The sequence below is a fragment of the Gadus macrocephalus genome, chromosome 3 (genome assembly GCF_031168955.1).
Source record: "Gadus macrocephalus chromosome 3, ASM3116895v1".
NCBI lineage: Eukaryota > Metazoa > Chordata > Actinopteri > Gadiformes > Gadidae > Gadus > Gadus macrocephalus.
In genome coordinates, this window is record NC_082384.1 from 26,707,938 (window position 1) to 26,719,975 (window position 12,038).

Here is a 12,038-nt window from a genome sequence, read left to right on the forward strand (position 1 = left end):
GGATGATAGGCAGCTGTCGCACTTCTTTGAATCAGAATCAGAATCAGAATCAGAATTCTTTTAATGGCCAAGTATATTCACACATACAGGAAATTGACTTGGTGTGGTTGGTGCATAAGACATGAGACATAACATAACAACAAAAAAGCATAAACAAGAACAAAGGACAAATGTTTTTTAAGATAATAATAAATAATAATAAATAATTGGGCATAGAAGGGCAAGTTAGTTTGAGTACGTAAACCCAGAGTCATTGTGATGCAGGGGGCTTGTTTGTGAGCCCAACTGCCGTGGGGAAAAAACTGTTCAAGTGGCGAGAAAGAGTTGGATCGCGGTCTGCACGTAACAGCTGAAAGCCGGTCAGCTGTGCTGCAGAGTCCGGTGTAGATTCAGTCAGCCAGGATTCCGTAAAACACATGACAGAAGAGAGAGAAAAGTCCCTATTAGTCCTGATGAGAAGACGTAGTTCATCAATTTTGTTGCAGAGTGAGCGGACGTTGGCGAGGATTATACTCGGTAAAGGCGACCGCATTCCTCTCTTCCTAAATCGCACCAGGGCTCCTGCGCGCATTCCTCTCTTTCTCCGTCTCACTGTGAGACCAGGGCCTTGGATAAGTAGGTCTTGTAAGTCCACGGGAGAGGCGAGAAAGTTGGGACATAAATCCGATGGTGTTGAGTCCCTGATGTTAAGGATCTCATCTCTCGTAAAAATTATCCGTGACATGGCCATAGCAACACAATAACAAAAATGGAAAAACCTAAAAAAGTCCGAGTTGATCCGTAATAAACAGAATTAAAACTAACACAGTTTGTGACAATAAGACAATAAAACAAAATAATCCGGTTTGATTCGCAATAAACTAAATTAAACACTATTAAAGACTAAAAACAAACACAGAAGTGTGCACCAACACACCGAAGCAGCCATACGAGGCGCCATCACCATGAATAGCCAAAATACTGCAAAGGCTGGTGTTGAGCTGAAATAAAATCAGTTAAAGTAAAAAAAATAATACATTCCAAGCAGAAAGGAATAATTCCTGAATTGTATTTACTACAATAGTATTATTAAAACGCATACTTCATTAACAAACTCTTTCCCTGGTCAGATAAGATTATTTCGGGACAACCATGTGTATAAATAATCGAGCAGATGTGGCGTCCCACTTCAGCTGCAGTTTTTTTCTTTAATGGGAAAGCCTCAACCCATTTTGAGAAGTAATCTGTGGCTGTTAAAATGTACTGGAAGCCATTCACAGTTTTTGGGAGAGGTCCTGTCAGGTCAATACCAATTAGCTCCCAGACAGCAGACACCTATCAAGGTAAAACAAATATAATTATTTTTACACTCAATACTTCTTTATTATTAGCTTTTGGATAAGATACCAGTGCACACATGTACCTGTATGCACTGTAATGGCTGGGCAGCAGTCAAAGGTTTTCCAACCATCCGGCATTTATCACATTCCAAGACCTTTAAGAAAGTAGCTGTTAATAAAACACAAAAACACAAAACCGCAATAACAAATGGCCTATCCAGTTGTTAATGTCCACTGACATGCCAAGCCAGTAAAATATGGAGGATATTGCTCTGCAGGTTTTCAGGAGGCCCGTATGTCCCCCCATGGGAGAGGAGTGAAACTCTATAAAGAGTTGTCTTGCCTCCTCTTTGGATTGAAGGGCTCTTCTGCTCCCAACGTAGAGCTCTCCTTCTGCAGTGAACATTCATTAAAGAACTTTCATCATTAAAGAGCTATCTTACCAAGACACTATCCACACATTTTATTGTATGTATTGGTCTATCTACATACTGTACCCCTGAAATCTTCAATGAAGATGTTATAAACAAGCATCAAAATATGCTCCCCATATTCTTACAGTGTACATAGGGTGAGTTGTGGTTTAAAACAATGTGATTATGCAGTGGGAGCATTATTTGATGGAGGCAATTGGTCTATCCATTTACCCCTGCTATCTTAAATAATGAAGTTATAAACAAGCATCAAAATATGCTCCCCATATTCTTACAGTGTACATAGGGTGAGTTGTGGTTTAAAATAATGTGATTATGCAGTGGGAGCATTATTTGATGGAGGCAATTGGTCTATCCATTTACCCCTGCTATCTTAAATAATGACGTTATAAACAAGCATCAAAATATGCTCCCCATATTCTTACAGTGTACAGGGTGAGTTGTGGTTTAAAATAATGTGATTATGCAGTGGGAGCATTATTTGATGGAGGCAATTGGTCTATCCATTTACCCCTGCTATCTTAAATAATGACGTTATAAACAAGCATCAAAATATGCTCCCCATATTCTTAGTGTACATAGGGTGAGTAGTGGTTTAAAATAATGTGATTTTGCAGTGGGATCATTATTTGATAGAGGCAATTGGTCTATTCGCATAGGCTACTTTACCCCTGCTATGTTAAATAAAGACGTTATAAACAAGCAAGTATTTCAGATGCTCACCCTTTAACTTGAATTTTGAAGCGTACCTCCTAAGGTTTAATTTCTGGGACTTATCAAAGGCATCCGGGAATGTTCCCAGAGACAGGAGGTCAAACGATTGTTTCTATTTTTTTCTTGAAGAAAGTAGTCCAATCCTTGGTCGCTTTTAACTCACTTTATTTGTTAAAGTAGGCATGTTTCGGTATGGTAACTATGAAGCATAAGGGAGGGAATTGTATTTCTAACGCGTGTGAGAGAAATACCGTGATGGCTTCAAGCCACGGGCTTAGGCCCGTGTCTCTCCGCTCGTGTACCTATAGGAACGACCACCAGAGGGGGCTATAACGGGGTGTTTCCCAATGTCCAGGAAGCATGCTCAACGGCCTGCTTTATTTTCGCGTCCTTTGTTTTTGAGAATTCCGAGATTTTTCAAGGATGCATCGCTGCATCCTAGACGAGTCCAACTACCCACAATCCTCTGCGTTCACACGCTGCACAAGATATTAATGCAAATGGCAGAGGGAAAGCAGTAGATTCAGATTCAGATTCAGAAGACTTTATTTGCCATGACATGTAAACATGTTTGGAATTTGTTTTGGTACAGTGGAGTTTACAACAGGACAGACAAGACAGGACAAGACAGTGCAAAACCAACATAAATAGTGCAAAATGAGTGAGTAAATAAATAATATAATAAATATAGAGTGCCAAAGTGCAGAGAGCTCACGTGATTGGGTACAACAGACCATTAGATCACTGAGTGGGGAGACTGGTCAGGGGGTGGGGGGGGGGGGGGGGCAGTGCATTTAGGAGACGGATGGCCGTGGGGAAGGAGCTGTGCGAATGTCTAGTTTTTAGAGTATTTAGTGACCGCAACCTCCTGCCTGAAGGGAGCGGAGCGAAGAGACCGTGGCCTGGGTGTGCTGGGTCCGCCATTATCTTCCTGGCCCTCCCCAGAGCCCTGCTGTTAAACAGGGCCCCAAGGGGGGGGCAAGGGGCATCCAATCACTCTCTCCGCCGAGCGTATCACCCGCTGCAGCTTGGCCTTGTCCTTGGCCGCTGCAGCGGGGAACCAGGTGATGATGGCGGAGGTGACGATGGACTCGATGATGACACGTTCAAATGTAAGTGAAGTTATATTAAAGTTTTCAGAAATGTTTTGTGCCGTATTGGTTCTTATAGATTCATCATGTTAATGCAAATAATCAAGCTTAAAGACCTGTGCCACTTTTCAAACGTTTTTACTGAATGATACGTTGCTATATTTTGCATGGACGTAGCTGGTGTTAAACACCACTGTGTCACCAATGTAAATTTACTCGCTCACAAGATTACATTATTTATGTATACCTATTTATGTTTGTGTTTAATCTTTTTTTTTAGGGTCAGCCCAGCAAACGGAGGCTTTTGTGCACCTTAGGGTGGCGCACAAACATGTATAATACATATAATTGTATTATACATAATATACTTATGTGTTCAAAGCACTGGTAGATTGTAGGTATATATGAATGAATGAATCAGATCAGTTAAATAATATATCCAAATAAATACATGTTTATCATCACTTTCTTTGTCTTTTTCCCCCTGCATAATAGTAATCAACTATAAAATGTGATGCATGAATTAAGTTCTCAGACAATTTCACTTAGTTGTAAAAAAATGTAATGGATTTTTTTTTAATAAAGACGATTCTATCAACCGCAAGAAAGCTTTTGTGACTTCCCCAAAGAGGCTCCATGCGAAGGAGACATGACCGCATTCATAACAGACAAAAGTCAAATAAATATCGATCAGCTTGATTGCTGCCATGTTTTATTCATAAGCGCACCCATCAGAAACTAATGGGTGCGCACGCAGGATCGCACATTTCCACTAGGTAGCAGAATTTGATGGGTAGCAGAAATTAGCAGAACACCGGGCAAACTGTAATACTCGATTTTCAATTAAAAAGGTATCTGGAGGGCTTATTTGATGGGTTTTCATGCCAAAACAAAGACCCTGTTCAATTTGCACCGGAATTACACTTTAAGGAGGAGACCCATCAAAAACACATTTCACAAACGCATGTTTTTGCAATCACAATTAGGTTGTTTCATTCATTAATTTTAGCGACTTGCTATCGTTGTCAATGTCATCTTGGCGAAGTAGTCGAGAAGAGAATGAAGCTCTCCCGCGCGATTTGCCAGTGACGTCAATGGGGGTGGCAAGTGGAATCACGTGACAGCCCTTGGACGTTGGATGTCCATGTCCTACAGGCTGCAGCGAGACCAAGTAGAAGGTCTCCATGTAAAGCCCAACACAGATTGTTGATGCACTTGATGAATAATTCCACAATGCAAAAGGAATTAGCAATGAAAGTAAATAAAGTGTGTAAAGTGACTAAACCGTAAACAAAGTGCCCGACAGTACATAAAGTAACTATCGTCACGTGACTATTGTAAGCACAAACAGAGGATCATGGGCATCAGAGCCATGTATGTAGTCATAAAACAACTGGTATGTCTTTATGGTAGCCTATACCGACTATGTTTGTTGATCTGCTTCTTTCAAAACATATCACAACGATGCTGCAGCGCCGCTTCCTATTGGTGCTAGGGACGGCTTTTGGCGCCCTATAGCACCAATAGGGTTTCCTGGGGATTCACGCCCCCATCTGATTGGCTCCTGATGTAATTTGCAACAAATTATCAATCAGATGTGTGTTACGCACGCGCTGTTGTGTACTGCAACACGTGTCGGTCAATTTGAAGAACCACAATTCGATCAGTAAGTGATCGTAACGTAAGGCAGTCTCAAAGTCTAGCAAGTGGCAGCAGAGTAGGATGACGCTTTGTGGTCATCTGCTCTCTTAACCAAGCTGCATGGAATCGGAGAGCCAAGGGTTTCAGGTCTGGCGAGACTACATGGGACTGGCAGATACGATACGGGACATCCAGGCGAGAGACAATTCCGCTGAGACCTCCTCGGCCCTGGAGCCTCCGCTCCGTTGCAATACTCTAGGGCTCCGTACCGTGCTTAATGGCGATTCGGTCCATGTTGACATGCGACGTCCCGGGGCTTCTTCCACCGCTTCTCTGGACTTCAGGAAAAGAAGAGGCGCTTTCGATTCCTTGCGTGCAAATGCACAAAGTAACGGGGAGACGCCCCCCCCCCCTGGACCGCCCTGCAGAGATAGGGGCCAGAGAGCCGTCCTGAAGGGCCCGGATATGTTCTGCGGCTTCTGCAAACACAACGGGGAGTCTGCCGAGGTGTTCAGCTCCCATCGGCTGAAGAACCAGGCCGGGGAGGTGCTGTGCCCCTACCTCAGGGATTACATCTGCCCCCTGTGCAATGCCACGGGGGCCCGGGCGCACACCAAGCGCTTCTGCCCACTGGTGGACGACGCGTACTGCTCCGTTTACGCACAGCCCAAACGTTAAGGTTGTTGGTACGGCGCCTGGGACTATAGTTTTCGGCTTAAGTTAAAAGTATAATATTAGAGTTGGACTTGTTTTTGTTGTGTTTTTACTTGTATTTTACTCATTATGTTTTTGCATGAACGTTTGCTGTGCATCAATTATTTAACCAGCTTATTTTACTATTTTACTATCTATTTTACTAGACTATTCTTCTGACCGCCAGCATGTATGTGTGGTCAACGTGTTCCTGTGTGGTGAGCTCACTATCTGCCTGTTACCTGTGTTGTCAGCTCACTGACACTGCTTGGTGTTGAGATTCACATATTAGACGAGTGCCTAGAATGGTGTCTAATCCTTTAAACATTTTACCATTTTATCTCTACCAATAGGAAATGACATATGCATTCGTCAACATTTTAAATCTTTTAATAATTGAGTGTTTTTGTTCATTTTTGTTTATTTGATTTACTATGTTAAACGTGTTTCTTGAATACAACCACTTGAACTCTTATCTGTTGGTGTGATTCATCAATGTCGAGTGCATGAATTACTTGCATGACTCGATTGTTTGTCTCTAACAAGTGAACAGTGAGCAACACATCTTAAATAAGTACTAAAAGTCAGCCTTATGAACGAGAGAACAATGAGGTAAAGTATGAATACCAAAGGCCCTTGATGTAATAACTGAAGAGCCATAACGGGTCTGAGGGCCTCTAGTGGGCCTTGGGGCCCCGGTTGCCACGGCGAAAGAGTTCAACCTTCCTCTGGGTCGCCATGACGATGCGACTGGAAGAAAGCATTGAGAACATTAACTTGGGTTAAGGAGATGTGGGTCTAACAAGACGATTACACAACCTGGTGACCCTTACTTCAGGTAGGAGAGCTCCTGGCCCAGCCCGCGGACCTGGGCGCTGGCGTCCTCCAGGGACGGGGGGCCGCCCCCCTGCGCCTCCCTGGGGGGGGCATCGTGGGACATTAGATGAGTGGCATTATTGGAAGAATAATGACGTGATGTTGCCCAAAGCAGCAAAGATTCTCTTCCTCATCTCTCAGGCAATCGTCCAAAGGAACAATCTGTTGACCTTAATATAAGAGACGCTTGCTTAGGCGCTTCTGAGTGCCATTCCTTACATCAGACTGATGTCTTGGAGCTGAGAGTCAGAGATGTAGTCGAAGGGTCCGAAGCCCACCAGGTCGGGGGTGGCTCTGGCCAGCAGGGGTTGGGGAGCAGGAGACGCAGCGATGTCGACCTCCTCCAAAGGTCCGCTCTGAAACACACAAGAAGTAGTTCTAGGTTTCCACTTATCAACCACTTTAAAACCAGCCACTGCTTCTGGTCCCAGTGCTCACGTTGCCGTTCTCCTCCCCGCCACTAGGGGCTGCTGCAGCAGGGCCCGGCGGCGTCCCGATAGGTTCGGACCTTCCTAGTCCAGTGTCCATGAGTGAGTGACTGGGCTGTGACCCCTGCGTCTCAGAGAGACCCCCTGTTGTGGCTGAGCTGTCCGTGGGCTGCTGGGGGGTCTGCACTTCCTCTCGCTGACTCTCTGTTAGGTCAATGTTCACGCTACTCGGGACCTGGGTGGGGGCACGGTGGGGCTCTGCCACAGCCTCCTTCACATTCTCTTGTTTTTCGGGTTCATCTTTTCTTCCTGCCATCTCCATGGGGAGGCGGGCTTCTCTGTCGCTGAGCGGCCCGCGTCCGCAGTCCTCGCTCGCCCTCGCCCGGGGATCGCTCTCCTCTGAGCGGACGGGATCTGTTGGGCTGACCGCATCGCTGCCCTCCTCACAGGCTGCTTCAGAGGAGCTGGAAGGAGGAACACAACCATTACAGGAACTCAGTTGATATGTTTACACCCGAATAAATGTACCCAGTCCGGAACGGATCAGCCTGACCTGTCCCCTGCTCCACCAGTTGGGGGCGCTGGTTCCTCCTCCAGCTCACTCTGCTCTGTCAAAGGTCCTACTTTGATGCCTTGAGTCACGGGTGAGTTGAACACGGACACCACCCACCCTTCTCCTGCCTCTGAGTGAGACTCCTCGTCAGGATCTTCCTCCAGCTCCACGTCACTGTCTCCAGTGCGACCCGTATCTCCAACTCTCTTCTCCTCTGCCTCGTTTTGGAGTTTCTCATTCTCATGCTTTTTTAAGAAGTGGCTCCTCTCCTTCTCTGTCAGAACACACACGCCCATCCTCTTCCTCTTCCTCGATAGCATCCCTTCAACGGGCTCAGTACCAGACTCCCTGTCCTCTGCTGAGCACACGGGGTCAGATCTCTGGTGTTCAGTACCATCCTCTTCCTCTTTCATCCTTCCTGTTGGGTAGAGAGTCTCGAAGCCCTCTGCCTCTCCCCCCTCCCCCACCTCAGTGAGTGCCCCACACAGGTCCATGTTGTCATGTATCGTGTTGCCATCCGTACAGGTGGAGGAGGTCAGGCTCTGGTCCTCTACCTCCATGGAGTCCTCTCTGTTGTCTGGGTTGTGTTCGCTCAACGTTGTGGTTTTGAGGCTACTTGTGAGCCCTGATGTTTCACCATCACTCTCTGTCACCGCCCAGTCCATCCCAGGTCCGGCCCGGCCGCTGGTTGGAGCCGGTTCCTGGGTCGGCCCCGGGGCAGCGGGCTGGGGAGGGCATGGCGGGAGGGCCTCCTAAATAAAAACAGTGCGCTGGATAAGTAAGGTTATGTAACAGACTTATTGAAGGAGGCATATATTCTCCAAAGACTTCAGTACCGGGGGGTTATGTTTGGTTTGCTTTTCACTGGACATGGCTGATTCTCTCCTCCTGGAGCGCAGCGCCCTCTGCTGGGGCTGGACCGGGCCTTCAATAACAGAAGATCGTGATGCAAACTTCAATTAATACAGTGGCAGGTGTCACTCAGGTCCATGCTTTCTTTGTACATGGTGTATGAAAGGTCATGTTATTCTCTATGAACACTATGAAGGCTCTTTACCAAGGCTGGAGGGGCTCTTAGTTCGGCCTCTTCCCATCTTCCCTCTTAAACACAGAGCGCTGATATGGATATTAAATACACTTATCTATCTGATCTCTGTCCCTGGCCTGGCTCCTATGGTTTTATGTTTTAAATGTTGTTTACATTAGCTTAGCAGTTGGCCTTGAAACAACAATAACGGAGTTATAAACTGTGATGAACACTATATCAGAAAATACTTAAACGGAGTCTGCCGTAATCCTAACCTTCATATTAAACTAAATCAAACACGATGATGACAGTTCATGTTAGCACTCTCAGCCCCGGCTAGGCTACTGTCTTTATCTTTACGTCAGGCGCGTGTTGGACGACCGCCGTAAAGTGGGCCGTAAAGCGGCGTTGCCATGGAGACGCAGAGCAGGAAGAACATTCCACTGTTGACAGACTGGTAAACCTAAACCTTCTCGGGGCTCTCTCCTGTAACAGATAAACACTGTCCGCTGAAGTTGAATAGACCGACTCGTTAACACTATTGACATCACCGGACGCCCGTGTTGAGGTAAACCGCTCGCTTCAGTTGATGGTTGTTAGATTTACCTGCTAATCATCAGTACCCCTTTAGGACTGAATGACAGTCGCGACGTCATACTGAGGATAAGGTTCATAACGCAACATTAAGTTAACACGTCATCTCTCTCAGGCTGCTGCCGCGGTCTGAGTCAACAGGATCAGGATGCGTCGGAACCCCCCCCCGCGTGGTCAGGCCCCCCCCCCGCGGGGTCAGGGGGCGGCCCGGGCCAAGCAGGTAACGCACCTCTGACAGCTAATGGAGATTTAGCTCTAGATAGATCTATATAGATCTATAGATCTAGATTTATAGATATATAGATCTATATGGATAGATATTCATATAGATCCATATGGATAGATATTCATATATATCTACTTAGCTCTATATGGATATATATAGATCTATGTGAATGTCTATCCATATAGATCTATAGATCTATATAGATCTAGATGTATACGTGAGGGTTGCTGGTGTTTTCTTGCAGTAGTTTGATCCTAACCAGTTATGACCGCTCCTTCTCCGGTCCCCCAGATGGGTCTGCTCCTGGACCTCACTCCCGAGGGGGGTGCGGAGGACGGCGGGAACGAGGAGGAGCTGGAGGCGGAGCTTCTGGCGCTGATGGGAGGGGCAGGGAAACCAACGGCGAAGAAGAACGGAGGCAGAGGTGCTCGGTGACGAACTGTTTCCTTTTAAGGGGCCCACACACCCAGACTCAAACCAACCGCCAACTGCCTTTATCCAACCGCTCTGTTGCCTCTGGTCTGACCCGTACGGCAGAAAAGTTACACCGCAGAATTAAAAAAGTTACACTACTGCCAACTAAACAGTAGCGTGTACGTTCAGTTGAGTCTCCGGGTGGCGCTAGTCTGCCCCTCCCACACACCGCGCTGATTCGCTGGTTACCGATCAGACTATCCAATGGCTCCATTCCTCGCCCACCAACGCGCTCAGCGTATTGGTGGGCGGGACCTGACTCTGCCGTAGGTGAGGATGTGAGGATGAATCGGAGAATGGGAGGCAGTATTGTTAAGTGCTTTGAGTGCCCACTGGTTAGAAAAGCGCTGTGTAATTGCAGTCAGTTTACATTCACCGCTATGCATTTAGATATGTATTATTTTAATATCGTTGAAGACCATGTGTCTCCGTTTCCAGCTCCTGTCCCCATGGAGGAGATCGAGCGGATGGCGGCTCTCTGCATGAAAGATCTGGACGAGGACGACGTGGGAGAGGAAGACCTGGACGATGAGGACCTGCTGGTAGCTGCCCGTCCCTCTCTGTGGTCCATTGGCTCATAGAGTCATTCCTTCAGTCGTTGACCCCCCGTCCTCCTCTCCCCCTCTCCTCCTCTTCCTCCTCTCCTCCTCTTCCTCCTCTCCTCCTTTTCCTCCTCTCCTCCTCTCCTCTCCCCCTCTCCCCCTCCTCTCCTCCTCCCCCCGTCCTCCTCTCCCCCTCTCCTCCTCTTCCTCCTCTCCTCCTTTTCCTCCTCTCCTCCTCTCCCTCTCCTCCTCTCCCTCTCCCTCTCCTCCTCTCCTCCTTTTCCTCCTCTCCCTCTCCTCCTCTCCTCTCCCTCTCCTCCTCTCTCCTCCTCCTCTCCCTCTCCTCCTCTCCTCCTCTCCTCCTTTCTCCTCCTCTTCCCCCTCTCCTCCTCTCCCTCTCCTCCTCTCCCTCTCCCTCTCCTCCTCTCCTCCTTTTCCTCCTCTCCCTCTCCTCCTCTCCTCTCCCTCTCCTCCTCTCCTCCTCTCCTCCTCTCTCCTCCTCCTCTCCCCCTCTCCTCCTCTTCTTCCTCTCCTCTGCCCTCCCTCCCTCTCTTTCTCTCTTCCTCTCCTCCTCTCCTCTCCCTCTCCCCCTCTCCTCTTCTCTTCATCTCCTCTCTCCTCTCCTCCCACTCTCCTCCTCTCCTCCCCCTCTCCTCTTCTTCCTCTCCTCTGCCCTCCCTCCCTCTCTTTCTCTCTTCCTCTCCTCCCTCTCCTCTCCTCCTCTCCTCCTCTCCTCTCCTCCCCCTCTCCTCTTCTTCCTCTCCTCTGCCCTCCCTCCCTCTCTTTCTCTCTTCCTCTCCTCCCTCTCCTCTCCTCCTCTCCTCCCTCCCCTCCTCCTCTCTCTCCTCTCCTCCTCTCTCTCCTCTCCTCTCTCTCCTCTCCTCCTCTCTCTCCTCTCTTTCTCCCCTCCTCTCTCTCCTCTCTCTCCTCTCCTCCTCTCTCTCCTCTCCTCCCACTCTCCTCCTCTCCTCTCCTCCCCCTCTCCTCTTCTTCCTCTCCTCTGCCCTCCCTCCCTCTCTTTCTCTCTTCCTCTCCTCCTCTCCCTCTCCCCCTCCTCTTCTCTTCATCTCCTCTCTCCTCTCCTCCCACTCTCCTCCTCTCCTCTCCCCCCCCTCTCCTCCTCTTCTTCCTCTCCTCTGCCCTCCCTCCCTCTCTTTCTCTCTTCCTCTCCTCCTCTCCTCTCCCTCTCCCCCTCTCCTCTTCTCTCCCTCTCCCCCTCTCCTCTTCTCTTCATCTCCCCCTCTCCTCTTCTCTTCATCTCCTCCTCTCCTCTCCTCTCCCTCTCCCCCTCTCCTCTTCTCTTCATCTCCTCCTCTCCTCCTCTCTTCCTCTCCTGCTCCTCTCCTCCTCTCCTCTCCCTCTCCCCCTCTCCTCTTCTCTTCATCTCCCCCTCTCCTCTTCTCTTCATCTCCTCCTCTCCTCTCCT

The 12,038-nt window shown here is 48.0% G+C and overlaps 3 protein-coding genes and 1 long non-coding RNA gene across 6 annotated transcripts in view; 2 read left to right on the plus strand and 2 right to left on the minus strand.

Moving 5' to 3' along the window:
• Positions 1-945: 945 nt before the first annotated feature.
• LOC132454774 (uncharacterized) lies at positions 946-2,834 on the minus strand. Its single transcript, XR_009524995.1, has 3 exons — positions 1,403-2,834; positions 1,082-1,314; positions 946-980 (listed from the first exon to the last, which is right to left on the minus strand). It is a non-coding gene; the product is annotated as an uncharacterized LOC132454774 (long non-coding RNA).
• A 2,273-nt stretch (positions 2,835-5,107) lies between these two features.
• nanos3 (nanos homolog 3) lies at positions 5,108-6,367 on the plus strand. Its single transcript, XM_060048383.1, has one exon. The coding sequence runs from the start codon at positions 5,320-5,322 to the stop codon at positions 5,875-5,877; it is 558 nt and encodes a 185-aa protein (XP_059904366.1). The 5' UTR covers positions 5,108-5,319; the 3' UTR covers positions 5,878-6,367.
• LOC132454779 (uncharacterized) lies at positions 6,267-9,502 on the minus strand. 3 transcript variants are annotated; one of them, XM_060048370.1, is made up of 8 exons: positions 9,383-9,502; positions 8,807-8,865; positions 8,586-8,674; positions 7,750-8,501; positions 7,207-7,660; positions 6,988-7,124; positions 6,726-6,809; positions 6,267-6,642 (listed from the first exon to the last, which is right to left on the minus strand). In XM_060048370.1, the coding sequence occupies exons 1-8, from the start codon at positions 9,448-9,450 to the stop codon at positions 6,570-6,572; spliced, it is 1,716 nt and encodes a 571-aa protein (XP_059904353.1). In that variant the 5' UTR covers positions 9,451-9,502; the 3' UTR covers positions 6,267-6,569. The 3 variants fall into 3 exon arrangements, with proteins under 3 accessions (XP_059904353.1, XP_059904355.1, XP_059904354.1); XM_060048372.1 differs by lacking the exon at positions 8,807-8,865; XM_060048371.1 differs by lacking the exon at positions 9,383-9,502 and having other exon boundaries at positions 8,807-8,933.
• The window catches only part of cc2d1a (coiled-coil and C2 domain containing 1A), a 39,413-nt gene continuing 36,578 nt past the window's right edge, over positions 9,204-12,038 (plus strand). The window contains exons 1-4 of the mRNA XM_060047437.1: positions 9,204-9,344; positions 9,486-9,590; positions 9,888-10,020; positions 10,509-10,612. Coding sequence (XP_059903420.1) covers positions 9,519-9,590; positions 9,888-10,020; positions 10,509-10,612 — 309 coding nt within the window. The 5' untranslated portion in view covers positions 9,204-9,344; positions 9,486-9,518. The remainder of the gene's footprint in view (positions 9,345-9,485; positions 9,591-9,887; positions 10,021-10,508; positions 10,613-12,038) is intronic.

Bases quoted from the DNA above. Each gene is read 5' to 3' on its own strand.
- nanos3 (XM_060048383.1), top strand. From the start codon at position 5,320: ATGGAATCGGAGAGCCAAGGGTTTCAGGTCTGGCGAGACTACATGGGA.
- LOC132454779 (XM_060048370.1), bottom strand. From the start codon at position 9,450: ATGAACCTTATCCTCAGTATGACGTCGCGACTGTCATTCAGTCCTAAA. The intron at 8,502-8,585 runs GTACTGAAGTCT...GTTTTTATTTAG, and splicing joins AAACCAAACATAACCCCCCG to GAGGCCCTCCCGCCATGCCC. The intron at 7,661-7,749 runs GTCAGGCTGATC...TCCTCCTTCCAG, and splicing joins ACTGGTGGAGCAGGGGACAG to CTCCTCTGAAGCAGCCTGTG.